We start from the raw sequence: 21,341 nt of genomic DNA on the forward strand, positions 1-21,341 counted from the left end.
ATCACAAAGTCTAATTATTTTTAACTAAACATTGGGTGAGGTCAAAGTTTCATAACTTCAGGTCAGAATCTGAATATTCTTTTTCATTTCTTAAAGTGTGATTGGTAAGGTAAATCAGAGGTTATAGACACGCTGGACGTCCCAAAGCACTTTACAGGCAATGAAGTACTTTTGAAGTGTAGTCACTGTTGTAATGTAGGAAATGTGGCAGCCAATTTGCACACAGCAAGCTCCCACAAACAGTAATGTGATAATGACAATATAATCTGTTTTAGTGATGTTGATTGAGCGATAAATATTAACTAGAACACCGTGGATAACTCCCCTGCTCTTATTCGAAATAGTGCCATAGGATCTTTTACATCCACCTGAGAGGGCAGATGGGGCCTCGGTTTAACGTCTCATCAGAAAGACGGCACCTCTGACAGTGAAGCACTCCCTCAGCACTGCACCGGATAGTCAGCCTAGATTTTGTACTCAAGTCTCTGGAGTGGGACATAAACCCACAACCTTCTGACTCAGAGGCTAGGGTGGTACCAACTGAGGCACAGCTGACACTCCAGTGTGATGAACTGGAAGTGCGCACTAGCCATATCATTTATGTACACATAATATGCATGTGTGTGCATACACACATTCTCCCATAGCATTGCACACAGGAAGACAAGACAGTGTAGTCTTCAGGTGAAGCAAGGTTAAAGGCAAGAAGCTGGGAGGCACAAAATCACTGGTGAGTGTGTGTAATGACAAGTTTACAGAGGCAGTTACCATTATAAATGTAGGTACAGGAATTTAGAATGGGAAAAAGTGTGATAAAAACAGGAAGGGCTGAATTTTGCCGGTGCTCAGAGGGTGGGTTTGGAGGCGGGTCAAAGGTTAATAGCATTTTGATTGATGGCGGGTTGCGATCCCGCCATCAACCTGTTAAGTCTGTGTGTTATATTGAGAATTACTACACAGACCACAATAGTAAACTTTAACAGGTCTTTACTGGTTGAAGGTCAGGGCGGAACTGCCCAATAAATCATTACACAGCACTTATATACCGGGGTGGTCACTACCGGTATTACAGTATACAGCAGCCAAGATAAAGTAGTGCAACCCTTAAAATAGTTCTCTTAAAGGTGGAACGGTTACATACACTACAATCCTCCCTTTTTAGCTTAACCGTATATATTCCCCAGTAAACATAACATCATAACATATATACACAACTTCATGTAAAAACAGTTCACAGATTCAGTCTCTGAGGTGGCGCCTCCTGTGCCTCCTGACTCGGTCCGGATAACGACTCGGTGGTGTAGTAGGTTCTTGTTGCTGGGGTGACTCATCTAATAGTCCTTCACTGGACTTAACAGCTTGAACTTTCGTAACTGCAGAACCAGCATTGCTGACTTCTAATGACTCGAGTACCTTGGGAAGTTTTTCTACTTCCAGACTGCTTTGGCTCAGTTCGGAGGGACCACATGCGTGACAGCTCAAAGTAGCAGAATGCTTCTCTTCCACTGTACTGTTCTGTAGTTCTTTGACTACCTTTGACGGAGGCTCTTTAATAGTCGGCCTCGCCTCAGATTTTGATTTCCCTGCGATAAACTGCAGCAAGCCGGTCATCTTACAAGTTGTTTGTTTCAGAGTGAGACGATGAATAGTGCCACGATGCTCAATGTCCACATCTTCAGAAGCATGAAGAAATTCACCATTCAGTATCCATTTTGGAGGCTTCACGTCCGCAACTGAAAGCTCACACTCAAAAATGGCATCACTTGGCTCTGTCACTTCCACATCACATATGGGTTTAATGATGGCAATTGATTGCTCTTCTGCATATAACTTTGCTGTGCTTTGGTCATCTATGGCATCGCACATGTAGTTGCCTTCATCTTCAAAAGCGACATTATTAATAACGAGCTTCCTGTACACATCTTCACTCACAATCTCATATTTATTACTGGGATGAATCTCTTTGTCTTTGTGATACCACTTGACAGCAGCATTTGGCCTGGAAACCTTGCATTCGAAAATGACACGATGTTTCTCCATGCCAATCTTCTCTCTTAAGGGTTTCACAATTTTAACTGGTAATTCTTTAATTCGAAGCAAAGCTCTGGAAGTAGCGCTTTCAGCAACAAACTTGATCTCTGCAGCATCTTCAGTTTTTGCCTCTGCCACCAATTCCCTGAGTGGCTTATTGCTGCTGGCACTGCTCACAAAAGGGTGCTCTTTCTTCTTAGCTTTCAACTGATCGAGGAATTTGACATATTCCCTTTCTTGTTCAGCTTTGATTCGTTTAGCCTCATCGCGCAGACGGTTTGTGTGTTCCTGTTCCATTTTCTCAATCAGCTGCTTCTGCTGTCTTTCCAGATTCCCCCTTTCTGTGTCAAAGAACTTTTTCTTTGCATTCATCTCTTGCTCAAAACGGCGAATCATTTGTTCTAATTGCTGTTGTAGTTTGAGATTGAATTGAGTTCGAGCCCGGTGTTCCTCAGAAATGTGCATGTCTGTAGACTGGACAGACTCAGAATTCTCTGTCAAACTATGTTGTGGTTGTTCAGTGGAATTCCGTTCTGATACTTTGTTCTCTCCTGAAGCATTTATGCCCTCCTTCGTTTTTCCGTCATTAGTCTGTAAGTCCATTTTAGACTTGTCTTTTGCACATGGGCTGATCTTACCATCATCAGTTCCAGAATCTGAGCTGATCCTGGGTAGGCGGCAGTCTTCCTCGCCGTCAAAGAAACTGCACGGCTCTAGTCTTCCCTCGCGATCGGACGTGATGACAGTTCTGGTGAAATTGTAGTAGTATTCCATATCCTCATCAGAAGACGTGCTTGGATCATCGGCTCCGTCTACCTGCCCTTGAGTTGACTGCTCTCCTCTTTCCTTCCCCGAAGGATCTCAGTAGAATGGAAAATCCTCTTCATCATATGACTGGCCACCATAAAAGGGAGTCAACCCGAAAAATGTAGTTGAGCGGGCCCGGGCACTGCGTTGGGGGTACCTCCTTTTGTTTGAATCATTATCCTGGGCTTTGTACCCGTCACCATCCTCCTGTGAAGTCTGGTTTCCGCACTGCAGCACGTGCTTCTGAAACAGGTTTTTCACCCTTTTTTTGTAGACTTTGTTGTACGTTGGACACCTCAGGACTTCCCGCTCATTTTCTGCACTTTCCGTCATTGCTTTTAGTGGGTGCCAGTCCATATTTATTTTCCTGATCCACTCCCGTCCCAGAAGTGGTGGACCTCCCTCAGGTAGTACATATATGTCCATTCCTTGGTGTTCTTTACCCTGGTGTACCACCTTGACTTTTATCTTTCCGATGGGGTATACTCTTTGCCCCGTGTATGTCTTTAATACTATCTCCGTATCCCGTAGGGGAATATGTCTGAATAACCTTCTATAATCTTGCTTATTCATGACCGTCAACGCCAATCCGGTGTCCAATTCCATCTTCACATGGACTCCTGCTATCTGCAGTGTGGCCCAGATAGTTTGTCGGTCAGCTTCCTTACTCACATTGTGAATTCTCAGACTACCCAGTTCCTTGCTGTTGGAGTCTGAGTCCGAATTCTGTTCATCCGAACTCTTCTCAGCCACCTTATGTACCTTGCTGCACTTTTCCTGCGGTGACTTTTTGTTGCTGGTCTTCTTTCCTGACCGGCATACTTTAGCTATGTGACCAAGCTTGCCACATTTTCTACATTCCTGGTTTTTAAACCAGCATTGGTTCTGATCGTGTGTTGTCTTCCCACAACGATAGCATTTCGTTGTACCCAAAGCCATTTGATCTACGCTGAGTACCACTGCCTTCAGCTGCATTTCCGCAGTGCCTCTCGCTGCGGCTTCGTGCAATGCTGCAATAGAGACAGCCTTATCAAGTGTAAGATCATTCTCTTCAAGTAGCCGCTTTTGTGTTCCTTCTTTCGACAATCCGCACACGAATTTGTCTCTCAATGCCTCTGTCAGTCCTTCCCCAAACTGACAGTATTTCGCTAGCTTACGCAGTTCAATTAAGTACTCCGCGTTGCTTTCCTCTTTCAGTTGCGTTCTCGCATAAAATTTAAATCGTTCCGCTAACATCAGCAGTGTGGGGTTCAAATGATCCTTCAGGACAGCAACAATATTAGCGAAAGTCTGATCCGTCGGTTTAGCTGGTGATAGAAGATGCTTCAATAGCCCGTATGTCTTCGCACCCATTGAGTTTAGTAAGGTTAATGCTTTATCTTCATTTGATATTTTATTTGCCTTACAATATATCTCAATGCGTTCTACATACGTGGCCCAATCTTCAACATCGGGATCGAAATCGTTGATGTTACCACGCTTAGGCATCCTCGCGATCTTCTTCAGAAACAAAAGAATTATTATTTTTTTTTTCTTTTACAAAATGGCGGTTTCCCGCGCTTGTCTTCTTCCCCCGCCTCCGAAAATGGCGGCTTCCCGCGTTTGCCTTTCTCCCCTGCTGGCTGTAATGGCGATTGCCGTCTTGCTGCGTTTGCCCTCCCCAGCGGTTTTCGAATCGTGCCTCCCAGCCCCTCTTGCAGTCCGGTCCTTTCCCCCCCCGGCTGCGGCTGAGTTCTCCGCGGTTTTTATTTTTTTTAATTTTTATCTTCTCCCGCGCCTACGCTGTCCCGGTCGCTGCGCCCCGCGGCCTCGGTAGCTGCCCGGCCTTTTTCACCGGTCGCGGTCGAGCTCTCTCTCGACGCTGTTGCGTCTCCCAGCCCGCTATTTTCTCCCGTGCCTTACGCTGTCCCGGTCGCTGCGCCTCACGGCCTCGGTAGCTGCCCGGCCTTTTTCACCGGTCGCGGTCGAGCTCTCTCTCGACGCTGTTGCGTCTCCCAGCCCGCTTGTAGCCCGGTCTCTCACACCAGCTGCGTTTGCAGTCACCGCGGCTTCCGTGCCTTACGCTGCCCCAGTCTCAGCGCCTCTGGCCCCGACTTCTGTCCGGCTCTTTTCCCCGGCCGTGGTCGAGTTCCCCGCCCTTATATCCTCCGTTTTTTTTTTTTTTTTTCTCCCCCTACTCACAGTCAACGTGGCCGACTTGCTGCTCGTCGCTGATTGGCTTACCCACCACCGTGATAGAAGGGATGATCACTGCCTGTTGCTGATGGAAGACTTCGTGTAAGGATTCTTCCTTTGCTCTTCAGACCTGCGTCTTTTCTCAGCTGGATGATGAGGGCGGATGCCTCTTCTCGACGCCCGTTAAACTGCCTTGGATGTATCTCTGCCGCAGGGTAAGATCGAACTCGTCGCCACTGTTAAGTCTGTGTGTTATATTGAGAATTACTACACAGACCACAATAGTAAACTTTAACAGGTCTTTACTGGTTGAAGGTCAGGGCGGAACTGCCCAATAAATCATTACACAGCACTTATATACCGGGGTGGTCACTACCGGTATTACAGTATACAGCAGCCAAGATAAAGTAGTGCAACCCTTAAAATAGTTCTCTTAAAGGTGGAACGGTTACATACATAGTTCTCTTAAAGGTGGAACGATTACATACACTACACAACCCACCTCCAAACAATTTTCCCAAGTGTCGGGCCTCCGATTTGCGAATTGGCCCGACACCTAGCAGCAGGAAAAGGATTAAAGGCAATTACCAGCCTATTAACAGGTAGTTGACAGTCTATTTTTAAATGTTGCCGCTTCTGGCTCGGGTTTCCCGATGTTCGGACACCACGCCAGGTAAGTGTGGCGTGTTGTGAGTCTGTTGTAATGTTTCTGGATTGATGACAGCAGCAGAAGTGGTGTGAAGGATCCAATGTTGCACATGGTGAGTTTCAGAGGAAATAAAATGTTGGGAATTGTATTTTTTAATACATTGACACTTTTCTTTAGGATACAAGTTTTTAAATCCATGTCCAGTGCCACCTCATTGGGAGAACCTCTCTCACCAGTGATAGATCGCTTCCATCACCTCAACTGCAGCTGCCATCTATTTCAGCCAATGGAGGGAGTCATTGGAGAGCCTGGGTGCAAGAGGTCACCTTTGTGCAGTGATTGTCAGTGTTTTCAGCACCTCAATGCTGTCAAACATTGAGAAATCAACTATCAAAATAAAATTGTGCATGGTCCCTTTAAGGAAACCGGCAGATGACAATCATCAAATTACGTCATCTGACCCACTTCCTCTTAATTAGCCGGCAAGCACACAGGGCGGGCTTAACAAGGTCAATCAAGGCAAAATCACATCTGTGGGCCGGATGCAGCTGGGGGCGGGACTGGAAGCTAGAAACCACCTGATCTGCACCCAACCCACCTCCATTAATAAAATCGTGGCCTAAGATTCAACAGATAGGTATGGACAGACATAAGATTTTTAACATATTATTCATATATGGATACAGCTGGAGTATTGTGTCCAATTCTGGGCACCACACTTCAGGAAGGATATTAAGGCTTTGGAGATGGTACAGAAGAGATTTATTAGAATGGTTCCAGTTTTGAGGGAATACAGTTATGTGGATAGACTGGAGAAGCTGGGGTTCTTCTTCTTGGAGCAGAGCAGGCTAAGAGGAGATTTGATAGAGGTGTTTAAAATAATGAGCGATTTAGATAGAGTAAATAAAGAGACATTGTTTCCAATGGCTGAAGGGCTGATAATGAGAAGGCACAGATTTAAGGTGCTTGGCAAAAGAACCAGAGATGACATGAGAAAAACTTTTTTACGTAACGAGTGGTTAAGATTTGGAATGCACTGCCTGATAGAGTGGTGGATACAGATTCAATAGTTGCTTTCAAAAGGGAATTGGATTAATACTTGAAGGAGAAAAAATTGCAGGGATACGGGGAAAGAGCGGGGGAGTGCTCTTCGAAAGAGCTGGCACAGATTCGATGGGCCAAATGGCCTGCTTCTGTGCTGTACTATTCTATGATTCTATATATATACATACATAAATATAGAAAAAGTTGAAAATACACAACAGATCAGTTATTATCTGAAAGAAAAGTCATGTTCCTGTTGTACATTTCCAGTATTTTCTGTTTTTATTTCCATTTTACAGTTTTTTAAATCTCTGTATTTATATATTGGCAGCTAGCTAGAGAAATAAGTAGATAGAATATAGAGGATAATCTTCTGACTTTGTGCTTTTGGCGAGGAGCCTCGACGCTGGTCGCGCATATCAGAATTTTGGGCACAAGCTGTGTATAATTTTCTAATCATTGAAAATAATGATTGGAAAATCATCCAATAATTACTTGCAACAATAGCTAATTAACTGTCAAAATATAACAGCAACACAAAGGATGCACAAATTTAAATGAGGAGAAATGTGATAAAGAAATGAGGTTATTACTGCATTACTGTGCTGAGTACTGAGCTGTACGCAGTTTAACAAAAATGTACATGATATGCTGCTGTGAAAATTTCTACTGACATATTTTGTTGGAATTCTCAAGAGTGCCAAGTTTACTACTTGTACCATACACTGTCCCAGCTAATTAGATTTGATTCTTTGAGTTCTCTTATCTTTACCAATCAGTAAATTGTCCAAATTGTAATATTGGGCTGGATTTTCATTGAGGAGTCGGGTTGGAGGCAGGACTACAACTTTCGGGGTTGTAGTCCCGCCTCCATCGCGTTCTAGCCAACCCATGCGATTTTGACTTGATTGACCTTGTTGAGCCCACCCAGTGGGCTCAGCAGGCCAATTAAGGGCCACCTGGCAACAGGTGATGTCACAGATTGAAATTTCATCTGTCAAGACCTTTTGACAGATGAAATATCAGTGTTTCACAGCTGTTTGAAGCTGTCAAACACTGACAATCTGTACTCCGTTAATTCCTTTCTGTCAGGATGATTTAGAGATCTCGCTGGAACAGAAAGCTAAATGCTGCAATTTTTGACAGCTCGCAGCCATTCTGCTTTCTGTGCCGGTGAGATGAGAGACTCCCGAGACCTGAAGGAAGGAAGGCTGTGAAGGTAAGTAAAGGTAAGTAAAATTTATTTAAACACTTACCTCTGCACTCATGCACCCATCACTCACCTGAACACTGGACATCTCGACCCCCTCCAAGCCCTCCATCCCGACGGTCCACCTCCTCTAACTTGGCGTGGTTTGGAGCCATCGGGAATCCCACATTTCAAAATTAAAAATAAGGATTAGACTAAAAACTGCCTGTTAACAGGCAGTTAATTGGCACTAATCCCCTGCCCGCCTTGGGGAGGCAGGTCCCAGTGCGGGTCGGGTACCCGCCTCCTTTGAAACTGGCATGGAGGCGGGTTGGGTGCGGGATGGGTTCGTGCCCCCCCCCCCCGATTTCAGGATTTTAACCCCCCACACGCCTCCAATCCCGTCTCCACGGCCCAATGAAAATCCTGCCTGTTGGGTTTAGATTTTAGACACAATGGGGTCGATTTTCAGTGTGCCGTGAGGCGGGCTTTTAGGCGTGCGGGGGGCAAAAATCCTGAATTCGGGGGTCCCAACACCATCCCGCCCAAAACCCGCCTCCATGTAAGTTTCAAAGGAGGTGGGTACCCGCCCCGCACTGGGACCCGCCGACCCGAGGCGGGAAGGGATTAGTGCCAATTAACTGCCCGTTAACAGGTAGTTAACAGGCAGTTTTTAGCCTAATCCCTATATTGAAGGGTGTCGTGTGGGATTCCCGATGGCTCCAAACCACGCCAGGTTAGAGGAGTCGGGCCGTCGGGTTGAAGGACTTGGAGGGGCCAAGATGTCAGTGTTCAGGTGAGTGATGGGTGTATGAGTGCAAAGGTAAGTGTGTTTGGTGTGTCTAAAGTGTGTAAAGAAGTTTAAATTACCTGTACTTACCTTTACAGCCTTCCTTCCTCTAGGCTTCGGGAGTCCATCATTCAGCCAGCACAGAAAGCAGAATGGCCGCGAGCTGTCAAAAGTGACAGCCTTCAGCTTTCAGTGCCGGCGAGATTTCTAACTGAGTCTTCGTAGAAGGACTCAGGTTAGAAGTAAGACTGTCAGTGTTTGACAGCTTCAAATAGCTGTGAAACAGATATTTCATCTGTCAACACGTCTTGACAGATGAAATTTCAGTCTGTGATGTCACCTGTTGCCGGGTGGCCCTTAATTGGCCTGCTGAGCCCGCTGGGTGGGCTCAACAAGGTCAATCAAGGGAAATCGCGTGGATTGGCCGCATCTCGATGGAGGCGGGACTAAAACCCAAACGTTGTAGTCCCACCTCCTTCCCGACTTCTGAATGAAAATCCAGCTTAATATTTAAGTGACTGTTATATCATTAAGGGCTTAGGTTAAATAGACTTAGTGAAAATCATGATTAAGTTTACAAATTACTGGAATAAAGCTGATGTTACTTGTAGTAATATCCTAATTCTGGAAAAATATGTGGCACATTTGATGCAATGAGTTGCTGCATTTGTACACTTTAGGGGAGATACTGAAGCACATTTTGACACACACCGTATTAACGTATTACACAATATCTTCACATTATACTTGAAGTACGCCTATTGTAACTGCAAGACATACTAGAGTTTCAACTCATAGGATTAATCAGTAAATCAAATAAAGTAATTTAATTGGCATTTCATTATATTCCTTTTCAACTCTGTATCAGGAATCCTTTGAGAGTTCTACATGCTAATTCAATTCACACCATGCAAAATTATTAGTTTTTTAAACTTGCAATCAACAAAAACTTGCAATACTCAAATTAGTTCAGTTGCTTCTCCAAACGAAAAATGAAATCCACTAATGATCCAAAAGTATACACATTTCAACACTTGTGCACCTTTTATAGAGTAATATAAAACATAAATAAAACATGGGAATGTGCAGATTATATGTAGCTTTTAAAATCACTTTTACTGAGGAAATAATATCTTAAGTGACTGTTATATCATTAAGGGCAGTAAATTCTGGATCAGCTCCTATGCATACCACTCCAGATAGTGTACATTGCAAAAAGATGAGCTCTGAACAATATATTTAATAATTCATGAATTTCATTATCACTAGATTTTTCTGTGACAAAGGTTTCCATGTTAGCAGAGTTTAGATTGTAAAGTGCACCTACAATCACTTGCTTCGCTCATTCGCTAGTCAGAATAAGGGTTCGGCTATTTAGGACTGAGATGAGGAGACATTTCTTCACTCAAAGAGTTGTGAATCTTTGAAATTCTCTACCCAGAGAGCCGTGGATGCTCAGTCATTGAGTATATTCAAGACAGAAATCGATAGATTTTTGGATACTAAAGGAACCAAGGGATATGGGGATAGTGTGGGAAGGTGGAGTTGGGGTAGAAGATCAGCCATGATCTTGTTGAAGGGCGGAGCAGGCTCGAAGGGCCAAATGGCCTACTCCTGCTCCTATTTCTTTGTTCTTATGTTCTTACTCACTCTGGTGATGCTAATTAAGAATACTTGCAATGGTTGGTTGTGGCAGGTGAAGCACTTTAAAATTTATGTATTTCCTCATAATAATTGTAAAGAGAAAGAAAGCATCCTAACTCAAGTCTCAGCTAGTACTGTAATTCTTAGGGGTGACTTTAACTTAAGGCACACAACGGGTGAGCTGAACACACCCGCCAGCCGCCTGTTGTTACTGTCGTTAGGCTGAGGCATTTGAGGTCTTGGCCTCATTTATATGCAGCCTGCGAGTTGCAGGTGGAAAGTGGGCACCCTGTTGCAGCTTGCTAGTTATGGGAGGGCAGGAAGTCAGCCAGGCTCCCACACTGAGCCAGCTGACTGACGGTCAGAGCCTGGAAGGGCAGGAGGTGATCCTGGGAAGGTGGGGTTTATCCTGCTCCTTCTGGCCACATCAAGAATTTGTTCTTTAATTAGAGTGCCATTTTCTGAAGGGTCTCCAGCGATCCCTTTAAGGACCCTACCCAAGAGGATGGCGGCCAGAGCGTAATCATAAGCAGTGACCTAACACCATTTTTTCAGGCTGCTATCACCCCATTTATGCCTGGCAGGGACTCTAAAGATCAGTCCTGTTGTGTTGGAAGACAAGAATGCCATTCAGAATCAGGAATGGTCCAATCTCTGCTCAACAGAGCCATCCGCACATCAGCTATTTTCTGATTGGGTATCATGATAGACTAGTTACTTGCTGGCTGCTTTGACTACAAAAAATTGTTACTTCCCTCACAGGTAGCAAATATTTATTAAAAAAAATATATTTTGAATTGAAAGTGTTTCTATCCCTCTTCAGAATAATCACTTTTACTAATGATTGTATTTATTCTGTGACCTGAAACTGAAAGCTACTTTTTAACTTAAATACCACCATTTTCCACTTGTGCTTTCATTGTCTGATGATTGGTAATGCTATTATCAAAAATCAATTTAGTAACCATTTGCAAGAGGCTTTTTTAATTCCGAAGCTCAATCCAGAATATTGCCATTAATAAAGAGGAAAAATGGGAATGACTGATATTTAGGCAATTTGCATTTAATTATTTCATACTGCACCTTTGCTTTGTATTTCATGATATGGGTGAACATTACCATGCACATATATTTTAAAGCAAAATTATCTAACGTTTTCTTTAATATCTATTTTATGTGATCTGTTTGTTGTGCTCACTGGTGCTGGACTAGGAACTTTTTTACTTTTTCATTCAGAGCCAGCATCAAGCACACCCTGATCAGGTTGAGAACAGGCAGATACAGAATAAATATTCCATCTCCTGTGCCCAATCATGTGCCTTAACCTAACTTCAGAACAACATGTCTTACAGCACCAGAATAACATTTTACAACTACCACAGTATTTATTCAACCTTGGACCTTGAGCATGCTACAAATTTGTGCCAAATTCTGAGCAGTTTTATGCTGGGCCCCTTGTCCAATAGAAATTAGGTTATGCCTGTCCGAATTTGTTTAATGTAGTATCTTATAGCCAGCAAAAGATAGAAAACTTTCACTGCATCATTTTGGATTGGATTCAAACCCAGATCTAAAATCTTTAACATTATATAACTCTATAAAAATATGTAATGACATTCATGTTTCAAAAATGTGACACAGGTTTCTCAAGAGGGGAATGCAATCATTTTTCTTAATCCACACAGTAAGTATGAAGGAAGACACGGCACACAGCATAATGCACTTTTACCCCTCGGGCAGAGGGTGTGGCAGGCTTGTGTGCACCACGCGGACAGCCACCAATGCCAGTTGCCCACCACCGTCGACGTTGGCTCTGAAGAGGTTTTGCCATCTGTGAATCCTTATGGTACTGCTGTTCATAGAGCTGCCTGCTGAGATCACAGCGTTTCCCCAAGAAGCCTGGCTTACAGATACAGTTCCCTGTTTTGTCACACCGAAGTGACATGGAACCGATGGGACTGCACTGACATGACATGCAGACCTTCTTTTCATGATCCCACCAGCAGTTAGGCTTTACAGTCCACAGAATAGAATATCAAAAAAACACAAAAATCAAAGCAAGAACATAAGACCAAACAGATTTGAATAATTTTCAATCCTTATCCAAGCTACTGTGAGATGAGCTAAGCCAAGATAGGCTCTCATAATAACAAGAGATAGAATTCAACAGAACTTTAAACAGACTTCAAGTTATTCAAAATGTAAGAACTATGGAATTAAAGTAAAACCTCGGCCCTGAACTTTTTCTTTTAATTTCCTCCTCATTTGTTTTAGTCCCACATGTAAAGAAAGAAAGCATTTGCATTTATATAGGGCTTTTTGTGATCTCAGGATGTCCCCAAGTGCTTTATAGCCAATGAAGTGTAGTCACTGTGGTTGTGTAGGAAACGTATCACATCCCATTCTTGATAAAGATGTATGAACCAACAACCTTTCCAGTCTTCTGGGAATATTGCTTTGAAATGGCTACTAGGGGCTGTGAGAGAGTACTTTGAGCTAACACACCCTCTGACATGCCATCCCCCATAACCTCCCTTAGGGATGCACCTCACCTACATTTGGCACCTCCTAGACGGTCCAGTTGGGATCAGGAAATTACCTAAGAAAGAATGACTGGGGAGACCTTGAATCAGTTGTATTGCACAAAGCATGAGTGAACTAATACCCAGGAGTTTCAATTAAAGCTAAGTTTTTGAGGCTTATATCTATATGCAATAGATGTCAACAAAGGTTCTAAACTTCCAACCTAACTGAAATACATGCGGGAAGAATGACAAATCTATAATGCAATACAACTGTGGGCCAATAATGTAGCCCACAGTGCCAAAGCACTGCAGTGCAATGGACATGGGCACTTTGCATTAGTGAATGGTGAATAGCTGAAGCACTGATTAGGCACTCCAGCATTATGGGGTGCCACTAAGTTGAATAACTACTGGGGTCTTAATGAGACTTGCACCAGTGCACAAGTTGTGAGTGCCAACAACACTTGAGTGTCACACTAGGAGGCACTAAGCACATTGGCATTGAATAGGCCTTAGCATCCCGTTTTGTGACATGCGTATGCCCGATGTTAATCCCGGGGATGAGGGGGTGGTCATATGAGGAGAGGTTGAGTAGATTGGGACTCTACTCATTGGAGTTCAGAAGAATGAGAGGCGATCTTATTGAAACATATAAGATTGTGAAGGGGCTTGATCGGGTGGATGCGGTGAGGATGTTCCCAATGATGGGTGAAACTAGAACTAGGGGGCATAATCTTAAAATAAGGGGCTGCTCTTTCAAAACTGAGATGAGGAGAAACTTCTTCACTCAGAGGGTGGTAGGTTTGTGGAATTTGCTGCCCCAGAAAGCTGTGGAAGCTACATCATTAAATAAATTTAAAACAGAAATAGATAGTTTCCTAGAAGTAAAGGGAATTAAGGGTTACGGGGAGCGGGCAGGAAATTGGACATGAGTCTAGGTTCGGAATGGTCATGGCCCTGTGGGTAGTGGAGTGGGCCCAGGGGCCGTGTAGCCTGGTTCTGCTCCTACTGTGTTCTAATTCTGTGTTAGATTTCAGGAGATGGTTTTATTCCTGTTCCTGGCTGGGGTGGAGATCGCCTTTACAGAAGGTAAGTACTGTAGAAAATATAGGGACAGCGTGATCTCCTGGAAGAATTTTGATCGCCTAGATGGGTCGGAGAGGAATTTCCCAGATTTTTTTCTCCCAAATTGGCCATTGGGTCTTTATCTGGTTTTTCGCCTCTCCCGGGAGATCACATGGGTTCAGGTGGATGCACAGTGATAGAAGATTTGAGGTTAGGATCAGATCAGCCATGATCTTATTGAATGGTGGAGCAGGCTCGAGGGGCCGATTGGCCTACTCCTGCTCCTATTTCTTATGTTCTTATGTTCTTATGTGCTGCAGTGCTTGAGTGCCATGAACCACATTACCGGCCCTATGATTTTGATGTATTACAGCTTTGTCATTCTTCCTCAATCTACTTGTTCGTTTGGAGTGGGTGCTTCAGGGGAAGCCTGCAATAAAATGCATGTTCTGCCTTGCTTGGTGCCCTCTCCTTCACACACAGTCACCCCTTGCTGAAGGAACACTTTGCTCATGGCCTCCAACACCTAGCCAGTGCATCATGCATTTGTTGTGGAGGCTATTAAGTGGCCCAAGTAAACCAGGACATCATTATGGCCAACCTGCAACTTGTTAACAGTTGCTAGACCCTGATAACCCACCCGCAACCTCGAGGCTCTTTCAGCAGGTCATGTACTACATGCTGGGACTACCCTTGAAATATGTTAATAAGCTGATCTTGCTTTATTGTGAGGTCAGCTATGTGAGGTATAGAGGATGAGGTGGTGAGGTCTGCTGCTGGATCCCCGCCCCTAAAAACACCATTGGACCTTTCCTCCTCCCCAGCAGAGATCTCAATTACATGCACATTGACCATCTCACTGCATTTAAACCACAGAAGGGAGAAACACGGCGCTGTAAAAATAGCTGACGTGTCCCTACGGGGAGTAAGCATTCCATTGTACTAGTACATATGGCAAATAAAATTGAATTGAATTGAAAGGGGGGAAATGGCTGATGTCACTGCCTTCCTGCCACAGTACTGCTGACCCCAAATAAAAACAGAACGGGTGTGGCAGTAGTTGCTCTAGCAGTAGCAGTAAGATTGTACTGAAATACGGAGAGGACCTGCTTCTGGTCACCTCTCCCTTTCCTATGTGATCCTCATGCTGAGTGCTGCTATGTAGACTTTTCCCAAGCCATCTGAGCAAAATATTTGTTTCAGCTTCAGGGAGGCTGTGCCCAATCTAACTTTAGCTCTACCTATTTCTGATGTTGCAGCGAGTGTCTCACGGCAGCACCACTGGACTTCCTGCGTTGGTAGTGGCGGGCTCCCTCTATAGAGTTAGAGATAGTACCAGGAGTCTGCCTTGTACGTGTAATGAACCCCAACCCAGGAAAATGGATCGGGTTCATGACAGTGGGAAAACATCCCACCCTGACCCAACCCCAGCGGTGAAACCACCCTGGAAGAAAATTAAGCCCTTACACTCTCTAGTTAGATTCCAGACAAAAACAGAATAATTTTTGACTACATTAATATTTAGACCACACAATAGTAGTGTAGCCATGAGGCCACACAACTCATTTGTTTTTCTGTTTGAAATAAACTTTCAGTAAATGATCCCAAATGGCTTTCAAAATTATTGCATACTGCAAGAGCTTTAAGATGTGGGGAGAAACATGGATGAGCAGGATCACTGATCTCAACAAACTTCATTTAAAACAAGTTTGCAGACTGAACACTTTAAAATGTATTGGAGCAATACATCTACTGATGACCAGCTTCTTCAGCTGTGTTCTTTTAAAATTATCATTTTAAAAAGGCAATAACAAACGGATCAACTGAGAAATATCTTAATTAACAGGAAGCATGATAACTAAATTCATAGATCATCATAGGCCTTGCCTTACAATATAAAATGCCAACAGATTACAACCAGTAGGCTGTTATTAAAATAGTTCTGTTCAATATTGATTGCATTTCAATGTAATTAATACCACCATAGAGGATCCTTACTGTCATATTTCTTTTGTCAAATATTAATTAATTTCTTAACTATATGCACCATTCACTGGGTCATTTTCTATTGTTAGTATTCAGTTTATACAGAAAATTGTCCTCTGCTATAAAAGTGAGTCTCATTATCATCTGACACCTATTTGATATGTTCTGTGCATATCCTATTTGGTAAGCACATTTGATAAACCAGTAAATGTTGATGACCTCATAAGTGGTATTAGTTTAGTACGTTTCTGAACACGAAAGTGTAGGGGAGCTGAACATACAAATTAAAACTTAATGACTGTACTTCATATTTAGAATCTCTTTTTCTGGACTTAAATAAGCTGAACGTATAACTGGATATTAATTTAGCTTCCTTATACATTTGAGCTTAGAAACTTTACCAAGTCGGTACTTGCTGATGTTATCATACTTTAAATGAATATGCATGGCAGCACAGAACTGCGAAATGGAGAGTTGCAGGTTCAGTCCCTTCCTCCGATGAACTCCTCATTTCAGCTGTATTGTTGCAAAACTGAGATCAGCCAACTTTCCATAAGGATATGGGAAAATGAGGGGAAAATAATCATCATAAAACTGCAATTTTGCACCTCATAGATACAGGCTCAAGAGAAACATCGCCAGAAACCTGGGACAAGTTGCCCGCCTGCCATCTTGGCTGCTGGAGACGCTTAGTCTGACAAGACCACAACAGGGAAGAAATAACCAGTACTATTTGAAATAATTTGATTTTTAGAAGTAATCTTGAAGTCAAGTCTCCCTCTATAACTAATATGAAGTTTAACTTGCATGTAAAAGAGTAAATTTGGTGGTCCCATGCTCCTGGTGGGGAGCTGCGCTCAAAGAGAGCGAAGGACAATCGGGATTACAATGCTGTTGCCCTCATACTGAGCTGACTCCCTTCAAACATGACTTCCTCACTGAGAGTGTGAGTTTGCTGAATTTATGTCACAGTTTACACTTACAAAGCAAAACTGCTAATTCTTTTTCCAAAGTCAAATTTTATTCATGCACTTGTCATTTCAGTCCCTAGTTCATCAAATGCTGTCTTCTGCCAGCTATCAGGAAAATATCGGTATATAGAATTTTTGAAAAATGCCTTTCCTCTTGAGTTTTTAATTCATAGCATTTCTTTTTCAAATTCATAACTCCTAACTTAAGGCAGTCATAAGCAAAATATTGAGTTACAGGTTGTGAAAAGGAAAGGAAATAGTCAAAAATTATTCATTCAGCTTACCTAAGTCAAGAAAATGATATTCTAATGTAAGATTTTAACAATGGGACTGATTGCTTAACAAGTTCATACATATTTACACTTACCCTGCAACATTTAAATGTGGTAGTGTACTGACCCCGCTGGAGTATGCAGGGTTAGGTGGGGCCACGGTGAGCACATCTTGGGTTACCGCCTGGCCTGGGGGAAGTTGGGGGGGGAGGGTTGCTGGGGGCCACCTAGAAATGTGAGGCTGTGTCCCAGATTGCCAACAAAGCTGTAAACCAAGTAAAAATTAAAAAAAAAAACCTGACCTGTTCATTGGAAGTCCTTGGAATGTGAGCTTCCAGGTCCACCATCCATGAAGTCAAAATGCTCTTCCTTCTGGGAGAACAGGCCAGCAATCCATGATGCAGTATGACCCAGGCTGGGACTGCAGGAACCCCCCAGCCTGGGGAGTCCCAACGATCTCCACGTCACTGATCTTGGAAGGGGCAAGCACAAGATCTGCTCTTTACAAGTCCTGTGGAAAACCCCATGCAAGCCTGGAACCTGGCATATTTAGGTTCCAACAGAATTTTCTGCCATTCTGGCAAGTCCGGTAGAAGTATGCCAGAACAGCTGGGGATTTTCGTTCTGTTTCTTTAACTTTACCCTCAGAGGAAAACATATCTCTTAGTCCACGCTCAGTACATGGCATCATGGTTATGAGAAGCTGTCCAAGAAAATTTATTTTAAAATGTTTGAATTTCTAGAGGTTATTTAGTAATACCTACCAAGCAATGGTCACACTGTCTTCCTGCAACATTGTGTTTGCACTGGCACTGTCCAGTCTGCTTGTCACAGAGCTCAGCAATGGATCCATTCACATGGCATTCACAGGCTGGAGTTTAACAAGATCAGCAAAATGAACAAAACATTATTTTCTGGCAATTATGTGGAAGTACTATAAATTCACATTTTATATGTCGATTAACGTACCAAGGTTCATGTGTTATTGTACAGAGACTTCTAATTATGCAGCATGTGTAACCAGTGTAATACGGGGAAGGTAATAACATATTTACAAACAAAGAGAAATAGCATTTCAACGAAACATGCAGCATCCCCGACCACCTTAAGCTACAACGTTTGCACCAATGTGAAGTGACTTCGGGTATACGGTATAACTCAAGAATTAGTTCAGATTTGTAAGAACTCTAAAGCAAGAATTGTGAGACCACCTCTAGTAGAGAGCATGTGCATAGGAAGGTGTATACAATTCCACACATTTGTTTTGCAGGGATATGGTTTGCAATTTTGAAACTGAGTGTAAAAGCTGGCTGAAAGAAGTGTGTACGTGCAAATGTGACGAATGAAATGATTTTTGTGTGGAGTGCATATCGGGGAGGTGGTGGGCCTGAAGGAGTCAGAGTGGCGCCCATGCCATTTTTGTGGCGGAGCCTAATTTAGATTAATTTGCCAATCTGCAGAGTAAAACCAATTGGGAGGGCAGGAAATCTGGTGGGACAATTACTACTTAAAGGTATCCAGCAACACCTTAAAGGGGAGGTGCTTTTTATAATGGTGAAGTTCGGCCAGCGAGATGGTGCAGCAGTAGAAAAATTACTTTGAATAGGGCACTCAGGTTCTCTGATGCAGCAATGGAGATGCTGATTGAACAAGTAAGTAACAGGAAGGAGGGAGGTGCTCTTTCCCTCTGGTGGGAGACAAGTGTGAAGTTAACGGGCATGAAAAGAGGTGGCAAAAGATGTGCTGCCCAGAAGAAATCTGTACTATTTTAAATTTGCTGCCTGCACCCCGGTAAATAGATTCAGACTGTTTGAGCTTCACAGTGGATGGAATATAGCTTCAGTCGTGGAAAGCCAGATTTTAGAAGTGCTGTTACATTGAACTTGTACTGGTTAAGATTGAAGTAGTTGAAAAGCCATGATCATGACTCATTTTTTGGCCAAAGGAATCTTTCCAGATTCCAAAACTACGGTGGTAGCCTATACATGCGAGCCGAGAAGTCAGGCTGTTATGGTTGGAGACAAATGGTGTCCTGTGGTGTCTAATGCAGTCATTTCCATTTGCCATTAATGACACTGCACCTTTGCTGGGGGAAAAAAAACATCTCTTAAGGTGTATCTCCATTCAGTTGAAGCCATTAATGTTCCCTGATTAATATTACAGTGCTAACACTGGATTTGTGGGAAACATTTGGTAGCAGAGCTGTAATATAAATGTGCCACCTAGAATTAGTTTTTTAATGTGCCTCTCGATGTAAAACAAATGACTAAAACAAAAATGCGAACAATTAACAGCTGAGGTATGAGGGTCTCAGTACAATTAGAGTTATAGGTATGTCAAAGTAGTGCCCAGTTTCCATTCAGTTACAAGATACTAATGTACAGGACACTCTCTCGTTTAAACGGCACCTAAATATCCAGAATTCTCTATTAACCGGCAAAATTCTCACTCTCTGAAAACAACACCTCAATAACCGGAAATGTTGCCGAGTCCGAGTCTCCCGCCGTGGCCGAGTTAGTCAGTGGGGGTAGTTCTCCAAACTGCCACTACTCGGCTTCTTGGCGCTGTCGGAAGTCGGAACTCCTCAAAACCCCTGTAACAGGAGTCTGACTCTCCCGCGCTGCCGGTAGTCTCTTCTGATCCGTCATTTTACAGGGGTAATGTGTGTCTCCCATGCTGCTGGTAGTCATTGCATTGCATTACCCTCAACTGGCAGTACTGTACTTATTCAAGCATCTTCCACCATCCATTTAACACAACATTCTGTAGGTGAGTACCCATTTACTGTATACTGCACATTGCTTGATTTTTTTTATTTTTCTTTGTTAAAAATAGCCTCGGTAGATAACCCTCTCCGTCATCCCGAAATTTTGATAAACCGGCACCATCCCGGTCCCGTTGGTGCCGGATACCAAAGAGTTTCCTGTATGTTGTTAGTCCTTTAAATATTTTTCTACTGGTAGGACATGAATGTTAAACTTCTAGGGTCATGCACCATACTTACTGAATTAATTATTGGCTAAAATGGACAGAAAAGATAGTTTTAACAAACTGATGAATATTATGTGCTTTGAAAAGTGAGAGAATTTATACTGTACAGTAAATGTGCACAATGTAAAATCTATTTCCCCTCACTTCTGTCCCCATGCATCAACCTGGATACACATTTTGGCTTACATACTTTCCAATGTTTTCTCACTGCAAACAGCAAGTTATTTCTATTTGTACTCTTATTTGACAATGTAGCTAGACACTTTTCAGCTTCCTTTTTTTAAATACTTTAAATGGTATATTCTAGGTAGTGGTTATAAGGTTTTCAAAACATTTAAAAAGAAAGAATTTGCATTTATAGAACACCTTATTATGTCCTCAGGATGTCCCAAAGTACTTTATAACCGATTAATAACTTTTGAAATGCATTCATTGTTGCTATGCAGGCAAATACGTTAAAGGGTTGATCTTAAATCGTGGCAACTATTTTTAAATCAAAAGTCATTGTGAACTACTGGAAGATGCCGTACCAGGTAAACATGTACAGATCGTTTCTTGGTCTGGTGCTGCCAGGTTTTTTCTGTGAGTCTGAAAGTTCTAACTGGTTTATTCAAAGAGAAATATGGCATGTTGTAAGCAAAGTTACAACTGACTTCTGTGCGTTCAGACTTATTTTATCTCTATTCTAATACCATGGATTTCTTCCAGCTCATGTTTGCTACACTTGACAGTGTAATATAATCAAAAGGAGACATGGGGCAATTTTCATAGCATTTTGAATGTTCGTATTGCTACTGTAATTAAAAATATAATAAAGGCATTTTCTTTCAAACAGCTGTGGATCCTGCTGAGATTTGAATACAATGGAGTTCTAGACAGTAAAACTGTAGAAAAAGGACAGAAAATGAGCAATTTGGTTGCTGTTGTTTGGTTTCTTTTGTGGATTTTTTTTGCAATTGACAGCTCTTTGATTTCTCCAACAATAGAGGGAAGGGCACATGCAATAATGCAGAGTGTCTGTGTGCTCTGGTTTAAAGATAGCTTTGAAAATATAACCTCAAACAATAGTGAAAGAACACATAAATGCCACTGTAAGTATTAAAGCATGCTGATTTATCAGTATACAATAATACAAAAGAGACCAGAGCGGTGGCATACTTTATTTTCAAGTTTTAATTCTACAGCACCACAGGCAATTTCTC

General features: G+C 42.7%; 1 protein-coding gene across 2 annotated transcripts in view; it reads right to left on the reverse strand.

The window, feature by feature from the left end:
* Positions 1-21,341, reverse strand: part of lama2 (laminin, alpha 2) — a 600,632-nt gene that overhangs the window by 185,169 nt on the left and 394,122 nt on the right. The window contains exons 20-21 of one of the 2 annotated variants that reach the window (XM_085997158.1): positions 17,913-18,019; positions 12,059-12,340 (exon numbers count right to left, since the gene is read on the reverse strand). In XM_085997158.1, the coding sequence (XP_085853284.1) occupies positions 12,059-12,340; positions 17,913-18,019 (389 nt within the window). The remainder of the gene's footprint in view (positions 1-12,058; positions 12,341-17,912; positions 18,020-21,341) is intronic. The other variant, XM_085997157.1, reaches the window with a different exon arrangement.

The sequence above is a fragment of the Somniosus microcephalus genome, chromosome 9 (genome assembly GCF_052327205.1).
Source record: "Somniosus microcephalus isolate GS21.2 chromosome 9, FLI_Smic_1.0, whole genome shotgun sequence".
NCBI classification, from domain to species: Eukaryota; Metazoa; Chordata; class Chondrichthyes; order Squaliformes; family Somniosidae; genus Somniosus; species Somniosus microcephalus.